The sequence below is a fragment of the Chanodichthys erythropterus genome, chromosome 5 (assembly GCF_024489055.1).
Source record: "Chanodichthys erythropterus isolate Z2021 chromosome 5, ASM2448905v1, whole genome shotgun sequence".
NCBI classification, from domain to species: domain Eukaryota; kingdom Metazoa; phylum Chordata; class Actinopteri; order Cypriniformes; family Xenocyprididae; genus Chanodichthys; species Chanodichthys erythropterus.
The window spans coordinates 5,249,685-5,265,900 of record NC_090225.1 but is presented as its reverse complement, the minus strand read 5'-3'; the positions used below and the strand labels follow the sequence as shown (position 1 = coordinate 5,265,900).

Sequence of the window (16,216 nt, the reverse complement as noted above, 5' to 3'; positions counted from 1 at the left end):
TTGATTTAGACTATTACCAATAGAGAAGGCATGCATGGTTTGTGTTATGAAGACTGTACGTTTTTAAATGCTTTAGATTTGATACTCTATGTGACAGGTCTGTCTAGAGCTCTTCTGCTGAAGAAAGTCCATCAGGCCGGTTTCCAAATATGGCTTGATTAGCCGTAGGAGCTCAGATGAGTCATGCAATTACACTCACAGAAATCTAGCCATTCGCAAGATGTCTTGAATGTGCGAGAGAGTGATGAATTCTAATTCATACTAAAGGACACTGAACATTTGTGCATTGTAAAGGCTGCTCTGTTCCTTTTGTTCGATATATATAAAATACACATGAACCCTTTTATCTTGGGCACATTGGCATTTCTTTGTTTTATCTATTGCAGAGAGCTTATTAGTTCAAGTCAAGAACATTTCACAGTATAATTATAGGCTAATTCCAGGTAAATGGCTTCTGGGTAATTCTTGAGCAAAAAACAAAATTCTATTCATGTAACCTTCAGATATCTATGCTTTGGTTTGTTTAGTACTCAAATGAATGCAGGTAATTCACACAGAAATGCAGCTACTTTAAGTTTGAAATAAAAACAGAGAGATTACCATATGTAAATATTAGTTTTCTGACACGTAGCTAGCTATGAATTAGTATCCAAAGCGACTAATATCATATCTACTTTTCATTGCAAATAATCATATTATGCTTCAGCCAGAGACATAATAACCTGAAGTTAACATAGTTGCATTAGTGATGCTAATATCACAGTTCAAAAAAATCTGCAGATATTTTGGTGGATATTCAAGAGATCATCTTAAACTAGGCAACGTAGATGAGATCTGTTTGATATGGCCTGTGTAGCTGATGAACAATCAAACTATTAGCATTTCCTTCTCAAAAACTGAGATATTAAGTTAGCATTAATGCATTGTCCTTCAAAGATTCAAATCCTGCAATAAATCACATGTCATGTACAATTAAAGACACATTAAGTATTAATACATCCAACTCAAGCCTCACACATCCCCTTCTCTCAAAGATTTATGCTGCCAGATTTAGCAGATGGAGAATTTACAGATGATTTGCGAATATTACTAGAACTGAGTCCCTCTCCCACTTGCCAACATCTTTAAAGATACAGATATCCAATCCAGTAGACAAGATTGAAGAGACCAAAGGCGGTTGGGAAGAATATTCGGGAATAGGAGTCGATTTTGGAGACATGGACATGCATTCTGTTCTCACGCCAAGCTCCGGTGCGACAATCATCAAAGCAGCAGAAGAAACTGGCGCAGTCTTTCCCGTCCAGACATTCATACGCATAATCATCATCCTCATGGTAGGGAGCAATATTGTTCATCTGCAGCAGAGATGTCCCAGGTCTGATGTTAACCATGCTGGGTTTCTACACAGAGGAACAGCAAGGTCACTACCATTTTGTTGCTAAAACAATGTGCAATGCAAAAGCAAAATGCCATCTGCTGCTCAGCACACTCAATTAACTGCAAACAAAAGTACAAAGTGACCTATTCTAACCTGAGCTGTGAAGAAGTTAGTAAGCTTCTTAGTACTATAATTGTACATATCATTGATCATCTAGGTGCTTAATTACTTGTTCTGTGTTCTAAGCAACAGTTTAATATTTTGTCATTATTTAATTATCAAGTGTTCATGTAATCATCAATTACAGGTCATTTAATCATGTAATCATCAATATTTTGTCATTATTTAATCATCAAGTGTGACTTTTTTTTTTTACATAATATCCTCAACATTCATTTAATATAATTAAAGTAAAAAAAAATCGAGATTAAAAAAAGTGGTAACTGCTTTATTTGTGTGAGGAACAGACCAGATTTACGTCATTATTCACAGAATATTTTGACATTTCAGTTCTCCTGGGTGTGTTAATGAGAGAAGTAGCAGTGAATCATTCTTGTGAACCGGATATTGTGAATCGGATGACTTGGTACATCCATTTCACACAAATTGTCTGTGTGATTCACTTGTGAATCACTGATTTGGTTCACAAATTCATTTCAGTTCATCACACTACAGGTAGCATATGGCTTCACAAGCTTGCAATATACCATATAAGTTTTATGGACCACATTTATGATACTTTTATGGTGATCCTTTTAGAAGCTTAAAGGGATAGTTCACCAAAAAAATTAAAATTTTGTCATCATTTACTCACCATCATGTTTTTCCAAACATATATGAGTTTCTTTCTTCTGTTGAACACAAAATGAGATTTTAAACAATGTTGGTAACCAGAGAGTTGATGGCACCCATTGACTTCCATAATATTTTTTTTCCTACTTTGGAAATCTTTGGATGCCATTAACTGTCTGGTTTCCAACATCCTTTAAAGATGACCTATAATGCCCCTTTTACAAGATGTAATATAAATCTCTGGTGTCCCCAGAATGTGTCTGTGAAGTTTCAGCTCAAAATACCCCACAGATCATTTATTATAGCTTTACAAATTTGCCCCTATTTGGGTGTGAGCAAAAGTGTGTCCCTTTAAATGCAAATTAACTGCTTCTCCCGGCCCCCTTTCCAGAAGAGGGCGGAGCTTTAACAGCTCGCGCTTCGGTTGCTCAACAACAACAAAGCTGGAGAATCTCACGCAGCCAAAATGAGGAAGAAGTTACAACTTATAGAATGCATCTGGATGTTTCTGAATGGTTGGTAGATACATTTATGTAGTTGCTGTGGAGTTGATTCAACTCATCAGCTAGCATGTGCCGTCATGTTAATCTTTTGTGCAAATCCAGTGTTGAATTGACCCTCGATTGTGAAGCAGTCCAGAGTAAAATGACGGCATGGTAAGAAAACTCTACAACAACTCTTCCTCTTCTCTAAGGCAGGCCAGCATGGCCTCACCCCCTTTGTTGCATGTTCCTGGGGGCGGGGTTTATGTAAATTTTATGGTTAGTGATGTCACCAACCCGGGAAGAAGCTCGTTGTAGTCCTTAAACAGAGAATAAGAAAATATCTCCCTTTGCATTGAACTTTGAGCGTCGTAACTTTGCAGATGTTGTTTATGCTCAAACAGCAACATTACACACTAACTAAAGTGAAATCATAATCAACCACCCCTTTAATGTATCCTTTTTGTGTTCAACAGAAGAAAGAAAGTCATACAAATTTGGAACCACTTGAGGGCAAGTAAGTAATGATAACATTTTCATTTTTGGGTGAAATAACCCTTTAAAAGCTCAGATCCCCATTAGTTATAATTGTATGGAAAAGAGAAAGTTTTCCACAGAAAGTTATATTCATTTTGAACTGGCATTTTAATAACAAATGAAGTTCATTCACCTGTGCATTGCTTGATTTGGTCTTCTTGTTCTGTCGATTGCTTGTGAAATAATGTAGAGTCCCATATTCCATAAGAGCTGCAAAGGTGAAGATGAAGCAGACAGATACGAATAGATCCATGGCTGTCACGTACGACACCTTCGGCAAGGACTTCCTCGATATGGTGCTTAGGGTTGTCATGGTGAGCACAGTGGTGATTCCTAAGCCAATCATGATGTACAGTAGTTAAGCACCCCGATTGAAGAATTTCCTTTTCATTTTAACGCATAATACATTCACAAAATATTATTGATGCTCCTATTAATTTGTATTACTTCTGAGGCTCTTTAAATTACCTAAAGATGTTCTGGCAGGTACAGCATCCTTGTTAATCCAGAAAGAGACCCAGGACAAAACCACAATCATACTGCAGGGGATGTAGGTCTGGATGGTGAAGTAGCCCATTCTCCGGCTCAGGTCAAAGAAAATAGTCATAACCACGTATTCTCCTATTAATATGAGACAATAATACATTTTAAACACTTTTTAACTTACAATAATTATGCAATATTTATTAAAATTATTTAAAAAATAATAATCAAAATCTACTATTATAATAACTATTATTAATAGGGCTTGGTATTGACACAAATTTCACGATTCGGTTCACAAGCTTGCGATTCAATTAGATTCCGATTCAATATCGATTACTTTGGACATACTGTATATCAGATACAGTACATGGCAAATTTCATAAGTTTTCATAATAATAAATTTATAATACTAACTTTACAATTACATTATCATATTTCTACCCATCTAAAGGCCCTCATCTAAACATTTAAATGGTGGCTGTCATAAAAACTTGACGGATTTATTCAAACATGCATTAAATACTGAAGAACATTAAAATTATAATAATTATGTAATATGGTGCATATATTTAGCAAAATACTCCTGTCTAGAGTCCATTTTTTCTAGCTGACTAACGAGTTTATGATCACTGAATATGGTTTATCTGAGGTAAATATAACATTATGTGACATTATTGACGTCTTCCCGCGGTTTAAACGCCGTTTGAGCGATTACATAAGACATGATACGGATAAGCTGTACTTAACTTACCTTCAGATGTTCATTCATGTTTATTTCACGCTGTAACTTGTAGTAAAGCGATGGAGACGATCAGTTCACAAGTGCTTCGCGCTGCCGCTTCTCTTGAACTGAGGGGGGCGCTATAGCAATTTGTCACGCCACATTTAACAGCGCCAAAATTGTATTTATTTTTTACATTTTGTAATAAAATGGACATAATTTGAAATCTGAGACTTTTTCATATCAAAAGTAACAAAGCACAAAGATCATTGCGATTTATTGAATGGGAGGCGTGCTAAAATGTTCGGTTCATTCATCAACAGAAGACTAGTCTAATCGATTCTTGGGATTTAAGGATCGATATCATTTCATAAAAGTGAGAATCGATTAAAATCGAGAAATCTATATTTTTTACCCATCCCTAATTATTAATAACTGCTCATGTTTTAATAACACAAATTATTAATATTAATGCATTCACGTAATATAAAATTCTGTTTATCTTCCTATTATTAATTTACCAAATCTACTATTATAAATAACAATACAATTAATAATAACTGCTTGTGCATTGTTGTTGTTTAATTAATGATTATTATTAGGGGCCAAGCACCGAAGGTGCGGAGGCACCTATTGTATCTGTTGGATTTCGTCTTCCGCTCTTGAAGTCTATGGCAGCCCATAGAACCGCTTGCGGGAAAGTTATGAAATTTGGCACACAGTTAGAGGACAGTCTGATCTATGTCCGTAGCAAATTTGGAGTCTCTAACTCAATCCCTCTAGCGCCACCAGCTGTCCAAAGTTGCACTTATGTTTATGTTAATAACTTTTGAACCATAGAAACAAAATTCCGAAAATTTGAAAAAAAATTCCGCCATTTTGAATTTTCTGAAAAACCTACTTTTTCAAACTCCTCCTAGGCCGTTACTCCGATTTTCACGAAAATTGAACACTTTATCATATTCAGACCAAACTTGGTACATGTCATCACAAGCATGACCTGAGGCATCATGCAGTGTTCGAGTCGAATGATATCTAATTTTCCCACTTCGGCCATTTTGAATTTTGTGCTAAAATGCTGTATTTTACGAACGCATTAGCGTATCATTACAAAACTCGGTATGGGTCATCTGCACAATGCCCTGAAGGAGCCTGAGAAGTTTCGGACCAGCGCCACCTTGTGGTCAAAAGTTAAAACAAAATTTACAAAAATGCTAATAACTTTTGACTGTATCCACCGTTTGTAATGGAACTTCTCTCAGTAGATTCCTTGGGTGATGCTGAGAACACTGATATCAAATTTGCCATAGTCGGCTGAACTTCCTGTCCGCCATATTGTTTTTCTTTAAAAACCTACTTTTTCTAACTCCTCCTAGACCGTTGCTCCGATTTTCACCAAAATCGAACCGTATCATCTTCAGACCATGCCGACAAAAAGTTATGGATTTCAAGTTGATACGTCAAACCATTTTCATATACCAGGGCAATAAATTTGAGGCATGATGCAAAACACAGTCTTGAAGTTGTATCTCTGCAATGCTTTGACATATTGACACCAAACTTTGCAAGTGTCATTGTCACCTCACTCTGAACATACCACATTGATTTGGTCACAGCGCCACCTATTGGTCGAAAGTGATGAACCAGTAAATTCTCATTTTTGTTCATCTTTCAGCTCTTTTGCCTAAAGTGATCTTAATAGGTCTTTAATTGCTCACAAATGTAGTTGGTCTGATGCTCAGAGCCATGTTGGCTGGCATCTTGTGCCGTTTTTGTGCTTGTCCCCGTAATTGCTGCTATATTTATTATTATTATTAATATCTGCTCATTTATTGATGTTGTTATTATTATTAATATTTACCTCAAATCTATTCTAAATAATAAATCTATTATTTATTCCGTATGTTCATACCAGACTGAGTGTTTGCCACATCAGAAGTGTTGCGTAGGCCTACAAAGGCAAATTGGTAAAGCCTCCAGTACCGCTGGTCTGCAACTTCAACCGAACGACGCTGCCATCTATACTGGATCTCATTCTTTGGATACCCATCTGCGAATGGAAAAAAACGAAACAAAAGCAAATCCACCAGATTGCATGTGACCTTTCATTTCGGTATGTAAATGACAAAGTTACAATGATGGCAGAATGGCATTGAGTAGCACTCTGTTAGTGGAAAGCGGTGCATGCCCTTCCCATGCCCACAGTGGATGACGACAAATGAGAAGCTGAGGCATGGTGCTAATAACGGATGGAGGGGTGGTGGAAAGAGGGGTTGGAGAGAGGGCTGGAGAAGGATGGGTTCTGTCCTCACTCATTCCAAGGTTGGAGGATGGTAGTTGCTACAGGCCAGCTGTAATGTTAAGGTTTGTTTGGCCAATATTGGCAATGCATGATTGGCTGACAGAGGCAATGTGTGGGGATTGGCTGCCCAGCAGTACTCGGGACAGGACTGAGGCTGAGTGACAGATTGACATAAGAATTTAACACCTACAGCTTGAAAACTCCAGAGGGCACGAATGTTCATCCATGGGAAAGTTATGCAGCTTAAGGTAGCATTCCGCATTAATAGTCAACCTAACAAAAAAGAATAATAGACAATAGCAAAACAAACAAAAAATGTTGATTGTGACATTTTTGAGTGCATTTGTGCAGGCTTTGATATTTGTACTACGACATCAAAGATCAAACCCTCTGTCTGATTTAACAGTCCCTGACATAAATATGTGAATCCGATGTAATGGCTTAAACGTGCTGCAACAGACAGTGGATGTAATTCTGTACAAAAGCAAATGTTTCGGGACAGGAATACAAGGACACATACTGTTGTTGCATAAACAGCATTCACTCGGCTCATGAGGTTAACCGCAGACACACCTTAGAGTATACATTACTCTTCCATTGCTCCAGAGCCGCAGAAGGCGATTCGGTGTCGTGATCCAGTGTGCGTCAGATTTACGAGAGTTACGGAAAAACGTGTCAGGGATCCAGATTTTTCCCACCATGTTGCTGTTGAGCATGAGGAGTTTCATTGAGCTGTTGAATTTCAGTCTGCTGTCGTACCATGTCTGAGCAAAGAAGATGTCGATGGTGTACTCCTAAAAAAAGTAAAGAGCCTTATAGTTTCTTTTGTAACTGTGAAATTATGTGGCTATTGCTTGTGACTGAGAAATTGATCTAAACAGTTTTTTCACAGCTCTGAAAATAATGTAGTATTAAACATTTCTGCTTACCATATTGATGGGATCTACCGGGCCTATGCTGTTCACGTACACTGCCGTCTCGATCACAGTCGGTCTCACTGGAATATAATTCAAAATACAAATATATATTCAAATTACATTAATAATCATAACTATCAAATAAAAAGAAAAAGATAAAAATACATAAAAATCAGTTATATATATATTGATATGTATACAGTATCAAAACAGTACAATAATGCTTTCATTTAAAGGTGCAATAGGTGATTCTCTACAGAAGCATTTTTTGTTATACTGGTTGAAAGTCTCCTCATATACTGATAGTAATCACTGTCTAAATGTATTTTTTATATATCGTTTGTGGAAGGCGTAGGACCATAAAATGTAAATCCAATAATTATGTTTGGTCCGAATGAAATAATACGATGTCCTACCTGCCTGTCAACTTTTTCTATATACCCTCGCGCACCCTGTTCGCGCAGACATCATACGTCATCGGCGAGTTTCGTGCTAAGTAAAGTTAAGACACATGCAAAAAAAAAAAAGTTAAGACAGACGCCAGTCACAAGCACCGCAACCAAAACAGCAGCCACCTTTTAAAGTTCCTACCGAATCAAAATAATGAGCTTATGCTGCGTTCAAGCCATAACTACCGTAATTGACCCTTCGCAAAGACCCGCCCCCCTTAGTTACAGAGTGAAAAATACATCACGGAGCAAAGAGGACACTGACAACACGTCGACAGACAAGACAGAGCAGGTTACTTTTGATATTAACAACAAAGTCCCAGCTTTCAAATTGTGTCATTTTTTTTTAAGAAATTCGAACAATAAAAACCGTTTTGTGGCTCTTTGATATGTCGTGACAGATCGCTGTAGCACCTCAGCTCAAGCGGCTCGTGAACCGATCATCTCTTCCTACTAGTTAATTTATAGAATCAAATAAACATGAATGAACATCAGAAGGTATGTTGTTTCAAACGCGGAAAGACATCAGTATTAGGGATGCACGATCATGATTTTTCATGGCCGATTCGGATTTTTTTTTACAAGCAAACTGGCCGATTCCGATTTCTGATTTTTATTTTTTATTTTATTCTTATCAAGCAACAGACAAGAAAAAATGAAAGTATACATAAACAAGATGTTTATTTGGTATTTAACAGGCTAAACTAGGTTTTGGCTATTAAAAACAATAACTGTAACCATCTGAAATTAACAGCAGTAACTGCGCAGTAAGTAGCCTACATTCAATATATATAGGTAGGCCTACTAAAGCATTTAGCTTTTGTTTTTAAATTGGGTTGAAACCTTAAATGAAAACATTAACTGTAACCATGTCATTTTAAATCAAAGACTATAGAATAACACAAGACGTGTCACTCGTATTGTTTTGAATGGGAGAAAGTGTAACGCGCAATATGGCGGAATAAGTCCCGCCTTCTAAAGCCAAGAGCCTATCGCCGACTGGTAAAGTCAACGCGTCACTTCAGCGGCCGTTAGAATCACCGGTTTCTATAGAAACAGTCAAACGCGCGCATCCAAAGAGACGCGCATTTAGGTCTGCGCATGCGCATTAGCTTTATCCAGCCTGAAAAAAAAGGTTTTTTTGTCATGATTCGAGTTTTTTTGTCATGATTCGAGCGTTTAGAAACTAAATTTATGAGTCGGTTGTTGTTAGATTTCATTGGTGATTTCAAATATCAAATTTAATCGTAAGCTTGACGAACAGTTTTGGAGAATCTGATGTTTCCCCATTCAAAGAGATAGGAGCTGCATGATGCCCAGGATGCCCGAGAGGCGTTTCAAAGATGGCCGCCGAGTGAAATGACTTGTCTTAAAGGGACTTTGTTTTAAAGGCAACAACTGCATAGTTCCACAATCCAAACAACACAATCAAAACACATTCAACACTCCAAACAAAGATTTTACTTAATCCGCATTCAGCATTTGTTTTTGTTTTTAAACTTGGTGTAAAGAAAAAAGGTCTTTACCAGTGAAACTAAATAAAACCAAGGCTGTTTGCTGTTTACCTGCAGCATCAAACGGCATCTGCCTCTCTCTTCCCGCGGATTTATTTATTAATATTTCTCCGACTGTGTTCATCAGAAAGAAGAAAGTCATATATACCTAGGATGGCTTGAGGGTGAGTAAAGCTTGGGCTAATTATCATTTTAAAGTGAACTAATACTTTAAGTAATTTAATCAAAGATATATATCATATACAACATGTATTTAACATGCATTTTAGAAAGCATTGCTGTTCTGTTACATAAATAAAATAAAAAAAATAGACAGTTAATTAATGCACATCTCTATTGTGAATCTTACATCGGTGCATGTTATTCCAAAGGAAAAAATAGCATTTAATATCTTGCTCGTCCTCTTTTTCCTTTCTCTTTCTGCATCACTATTGAATACTGAATAATGTTCACCAATAGCCAAATGGCTATTTTTAGCAAACTCGCATTCAGTCTGGCTCCATCCTAACATGTAACCATCCAATCAATTCCCAATCAGTGGATAAAATCAAATTTTCTCGCTGAATATCCTGTTTCACTCAGAAATACAACACATCACAGAAGTGAAATGGGCTGCAAATGCAATCACATTTCCAATAGCAGCCACACAAATTACTCAAAGCTGCCTGAATCCTCATCCTTGCGGGTTCAAAAAACATTTCTCTCGCAGGAAATCCAGTCACAGAGACATGACAAATAACACAAACACTGCAAGTTCACCTGCAATCATTCAGAACTTGCTCTATGCTGATTAACTGCGTTCTTCTCCTACTTACACCCTCTTCCTCTATCTCAGACATGAAACACAGATAAAGAAGGAAGATCAATAGTGATTTGGGTCTATTGTACCCGAACACCTCTGAGATAAATCCTCTTAAATAACTCAACTCTAGTCCGCTTCCAGAACACTGATGTACTGAGAATAAAGTGACTTGTACAGCTCTGGCGAAGAGAAAAACATCAGCAAAATCCTAAAGCCAAACAACACTTCATTTAATACTACAAAAATGCTGATGGTATCTTAAAAATGATGATTACGTAGAAACTCTGAACTGCTCAGAGGGTTTAATTGTCACAGCCTGTTCTTCTTTATTAGGCTTCATAAGAATGAAGACATTATCTTATAATTATCAACATTTTGCAGTTACTTATTAAGCTTTAGCATTGTTTTTGAGGGTCATAAACAGATCCAGACAGAATTTTTGTGTCGATTTGTAGGATTATAGATTCTGTGTGGGCCTGGATAAGCATGCAACCAAAAAATGACTTGCCTCCGATATCTGGTCTCAGTTTGTTGTCATAACCTTGCAGTAATTTGTTTAGGATAAGGGTGACGTCGCTCTCGTAGACCTTTGGTGATAAAACCCATGTTTTATTTATGGGGACATCCTCATAATCTTCCTCCTCTGCTTTGCTTGGGCCAAATGCCATGCTGTCACGAGAGCAGACACAAACAGAGGGAATATAAGTAGACAGACAGCAGAGAGGGAAACAATAGAGCAATAATATTAGATTTAAAATAGAGAATAGTTAAAAGAGAAGTTTGTTTATGTTAGAAGCTTAAAATCTAAAGAGCGAGCGACTGATTAAGTAAGACAGGCAGAGTAAGAAAGAGAGAGTTTTGCAGGAAGAACAGATAAAAGAAGTCATCAGTGACTGTAAATGTATATGGCAGCATGAGAGAAGAGTTTTTTAAATGAACACAGTGCTGGAGATACAAAGAGGAAGTTCTAATAAAAGAATGCAGTGATTAATGAAGATGTGTCCTGGCAGTGGAGGGAGGAAACAGCTGAAGGTGAGGGGTTTAAATTATCACCCACAACTCCCTCTCTTGCAGTGGATATGGTGTAAAGGCTTCTAAATTTATTCTCTGGTGCATTATATCTGCAGGAACAGACATATCGGGGATCATTTCTAACTGAGATGTGTGCATTTCCCATGGACGTGAATAGTCTAGACTGGGTCTCATCTGATGTCACTACTTCAGACTTTTGCTTTTGGAGAAATGAAGGTTATGTGCATCAAAGATACAGGCCATAAAAACTAACTGCACAAAAGGCATGAAATCAATCAAGATGTTTCAGCCACCTGGGTAATCTGAAAAACATTCAAAACAAGATTTGGACCCACTTTATATTTGCTGTGTTTAACAAATGTACTTTTGTAAAAAATAAATAAATAAAAATAAGTAGTGTACTTGTGCTATACTCCACTGTTGTTTTGCAAAACTATTTTGCAGCTATTCTGGTGCGGTGAGGGACAGGTTTCATGTTATAGTTGGATTCATTAAAAATGAATTACAGCTGTGCAGGTATTTTTAATTATAAGTACAATGCAAAATCATGTCTGCCTATATGTACACAATAAGTGCATTGTTGCAAATTATTAAATGGTAACACTTTATTTTACAGTCCTTTACCCCATGTACATACTTATTATACACTGTAAAAAAAATCCTAATTTTACGGAAAATTACTCTAATTTTTTAACAGTATTTTTCTGTAATTTTAAATTATGTTTAAAACTATGTAAAATTACAAACAATATCTGTAAATTAACAGTTTTACACTGTAAAAAAAATGGTAAATGACTGACAGCTACGGCTGCCAAAAGAAAACCATAAAATGAAAGTAAAATATCTTAATTTAAACAAGTCAAAATCTGTAAAATAACATTTTACACTGTAGAAAAAAAACTTGTAAAAAAACTATAAATGACTGGCAGCTACGCTAAAATTAAAATATTTTAATTTAAACAAGGAAAAATCTGTAAAATAACAGTTTTACACTGTAGAATAAAACGGTAAATGACTGGCAGCCATGGCTGCCAAACAAAAAACGTAAAATTTAAGTAAAATATATTAATTTAAACAAGGAAAAACTTGTAAAATAACAGTGTTTTTCAGTAAAACTTTTAATGAAATTTCTGTAAAATTTTTGGTTTTGCCCTTTATTTGAATTAAGATATTTACTTTAATTTTATGGTTTTTGTTTACCATTTTTTTGTACAGTGTAGTTATCACAATAACTGGGTAATAACAAAGTCCCTTTCGAAGAAAGTTAGATGTTCACTCGGCGGCCATATTTGCAACGCCTCCAGGCAGCCATTTCAGGTATCCAAGATCAAGTCCTATCTATTTGAATGGGGGAATCCTGAAATCTCAAAAACTGCGTGGTGAACTCACAATTAAATAACATTTCAAATCAGCACAGGTTATGACGGATGACATTTGTAGTAACTGTCCCATAAATGTTATGTCTTATGCTCAAATAGCGTTAAAAAAGCTTATTTTTCAGGCTAGATGAGCCAATGCGCATGTGCAGTGCTAAGTGTATGAACATGTATGACGTATTCTGCCATACTGCACGTTGCAGTTTCTCCCATTCATAACTAAGAGGAGTGAACAGTCTTTCTATAATTAGGTACTAACCCTGAACCTACTCCTAAACCCATGTAGTTACCTTATATTAACCAGTACACAGTGAGTGCATGCACTTTAAAATAAAGTGCAACCATTTAAATGAATTAGGATGATGCTGGGTTAATAATAACCCAAGTTGGGTTAAAAATGGACAAACCCAGCAACTGGGTTGTTTTGTTTGAGTTTTATTCAACTGAACTGTTGTTTAAAAATGACTATATTGCTTGCTTAAAATGAACCTAAATCGTTTGGAAATTAACATTTATTAAGTTTAATAAATAATAATTAAATAATAAACATAAATAGGGTTTATGCGCAATCTAACTTCCGTTTTCTGCCAAATAGATTAGATTGCTTCAGGTTTAGGTCTTTTGTATGTGCTTCATGAAAAATGAGCTGTTTATTAAAGATAACTTAAAAGGAGCGAGCCAGGATGAGCATTACTGATGTCCCCCGCATATGCAGATTGATATTTAATAGCTTTTTAATTTTTTTTTCTTCACACTAAAGTTTAGATATTTAATAGAATAAAACACCTGTGATCTAGGTAGTTTTGCTGATTACCTTAAAAGTCCATAGATATAACATCAGTTCATACTGCTGTTAACACTTTCTCTGACAAACGGGCCCAGTTTTCCGGTTTGGTCATGTGACGTTCAACATATACCCTATTAAATTGCTTATTAATAAATGTTCACCTTTGATTATTATTGTTGCCTCTAGTAATTATGTCTGATTTTTAATAACCTATTTTAGGTTCATTTTAAGCCAGACTTGTAGTATTTTTTTAAACAATAGATGAGTAAAATAAAACTGCCCAGCAGGTTGGTCAAACATTTAACCCAAACACTGGGTTAAAACAACATTTTACCCAACTTGGGTTGTTTTTAACCCAGCATTTGTTAAAGTGTAGTTAAAGGGTTAAAAATGAAAATTCTGTCATTAATTACTCACCCTCCTGGCGTTCCACACCCGTAAGACCTTTGTTTATCTTCGGAACACAAATTAAAATATTTTTGATGAAATCCGATGGCTCAGTGAGGCCTGCATAGGGAGCAATACTTCCTCTCTCAAGATCCATAAAGGTACTAAAAACATATTTAAAACAGTTCATGTGAGTACATTAGTTCTACCTTAATATTATAAAGCAATGAAAGTAAAAAAATGAATAAATAAATAAAACAAAATAACGACTTTTTAACAGTATCTAGTGATGGCCGATTTCAAAACACTGCTTCTTGAAGCTTCAGAGCTTTACGAATCAAATCAGTGGTTCAGAGCACCAAAGTCACATGATTTCAGCAGTTTGGCGGTTTGATACGCAATCCGAATCACTGATTGGACTCAAAAGATTCATAATGCTCTGAAGCAGTGTTTTGAAATCGGCCATCACTAGATATTGATATAAAGTCGTTTTTGGGGGTTTTTTGACGCACAAAAAATATTCTCGTCGCTTTATAATATTAAAAGTAGAACCACTGAACTCACATGAACTGATTTAAATATGTTTTTAGTACCTTTATGGATCGGGTTTCATCAAAAATATCTTAATTTGTGTTCTGAAGATGAACAAAGGTCTTACGGGTGTAGAACGGCATGAGGGTGAGTAATAAATGACATTATTTTTAATTTTTGAGTGAACTAACCCTTCAAAGACACTTAATACAAATTCTGTCTCAAGATTCAACCGTCTTCAAGCCTGTTATTGTGTTTGTTTAAACAGTAGATATAGCCTACATCAGAATTGCTCGTTTAGTTATGTGTAGTGTTCATATGACATGAAATAACAAAATCAATTGTTACATCTGAATGGTCTAAATATATGTTTCCTCAAAAAGTACCCAGTAATTGTAGTGATTTATAGTGATGTCTATAAACGAAACAAAAAAATGGTACATTCCCATGCATATACAACTAATGAAAGACAGAAAAATCAATATGAAGCATCCCTGTGGATGAGACCCCGGTGGGTGGACAGAATGTAGGTTATTGATCCCTGTAGGCAGAGTGCTGAGCAGTTAAAAAGCAGGCTGTCAATGGAAAACACAGACGGAATATTTTCCTCAAATGCAGAATTTCATTTTGTCTGGACACAACATAGCCTCTGAATGACCTTTGTGAGCCTCTGAGACATACACAATTAAAACAAAGGCCTAAATAAAACAAAAAAATAGACGAGACACTTAAAAATGGTCACTTTTTCACATGAGAGGAATGCAATCTTACAAACCAAGTATGTTTATTCTATTAAGCACATTTAAATCCTTGAATACATTGAATGAAATCAGCTAAGGAAACCAAAGTGTTAATGTGGACTACAACTTATGCATAACATTTACATTTACAATGAAGAAATTGTGACATAACCTTCCAATCTGACAACACGATGGTTTAAGATCTAATAGTGTGTGGGGTGTTGTTTGTTGAATTGCAGCTGAATGCTGGCCAAAGTATCCTCAAGGTTGTTTGTAGACTGACATTGCACGTCCTCGCTATAACGACAAGACGAGATCAACACGAATGCCCTGAGCAAAACTGTCACTTACAATCTGTGTGATTATTATCAAATGTAGGCTAAACAACTGCACGTGTCGTGATTGACAGTTATATGTAGAAATGTTTAGGTGGATGGATTTGATGTGCCACAAGAAAAGCGTAAAACTAAATCGTTCTGAAGCTCGTTACAGAATCACTGCTCTAAAAGTGTGTGTTGTCGGTCAAGGGCTATTTTAGTAGTCATATTGATTGCATCCCTTGTTTATTTTGTCCCCTCTGAAGCGAAAACTTACCAGACTCCAAGCAGACCGGGCAACAGCCAAACCAGTGCTTCTTTTCTCCGGCGGCGATGCAGCAGAACCATCGTGCGAACGCTCGGTTTATAACCAAACGATGATTTGGAGCTTAAAGACGATCAAACCTTTTTCGAGCGATTCGTAAAACGATAAGTGAAAGCGTATGCTGTCAGGTGTTGTCTAGACAAAAGCATATAGCTTGAGCCTATAGTTTGTGTGAGGCAGCAGACGCGGTGTGGATGTGAATGGTGAATGCGGGATTTCGCTGATTGCGGCACCGCTGTGTTCATCCAGCGTTCTGCTGAGTGAGACCGACGCTCTCCGTGTTCCGGGAATTATTAGAAACTGCCTGTAGGAAAAGAGCTGACTGCTCTACCTTAGAGAAT

At 36.4% G+C, this 16,216-nt stretch overlaps 1 protein-coding gene across 1 annotated transcript; it reads right to left on the bottom strand.

Moving 5' to 3' along the window:
- Positions 1 to 1,124: 1,124 nt before the first annotated feature.
- On the bottom strand, positions 1,125 to 15,898 carry gabrg1 (gamma-aminobutyric acid type A receptor subunit gamma1). The gene is made up of 9 exons (XM_067385747.1): positions 15,828 to 15,898; positions 10,889 to 11,049; positions 7,628 to 7,695; positions 7,272 to 7,492; positions 6,889 to 6,971; positions 6,309 to 6,446; positions 3,658 to 3,810; positions 3,323 to 3,522; positions 1,125 to 1,400 (listed from the first exon to the last, which is right to left on the bottom strand). The coding sequence occupies exons 1-9, from the start codon at positions 15,896 to 15,898 to the stop codon at positions 1,125 to 1,127; spliced, it is 1,371 nt and encodes a 456-aa protein (XP_067241848.1).
- Between the last annotated feature and the right edge of the window lie 318 nt (positions 15,899 to 16,216).

What these genes read in the sequence shown, in the direction of transcription:
- gabrg1 (XM_067385747.1), bottom strand. Translation starts at nt 15,898, where the DNA reads ATGGTTCTGCTGCATCGCCGCCGGAGAAAAGAAGCACTGGTTTGGCTG. An exon ending in CCCTCTGGAGTTTTCAAGCT is followed by an intron (nt 6,447 to 6,888) that starts GTAGGTGTTAAA and finishes TTCCATTCGCAG; the next exon opens with ATGGGTATCCAAAGAATGAG. An exon ending in CCAAATCAAGCAATGCACAG is followed by an intron (nt 1,401 to 3,322) that starts GTGAATGAACTT and finishes TCCTCTGTGTAG; the next exon opens with AAACCCAGCATGGTTAACAT.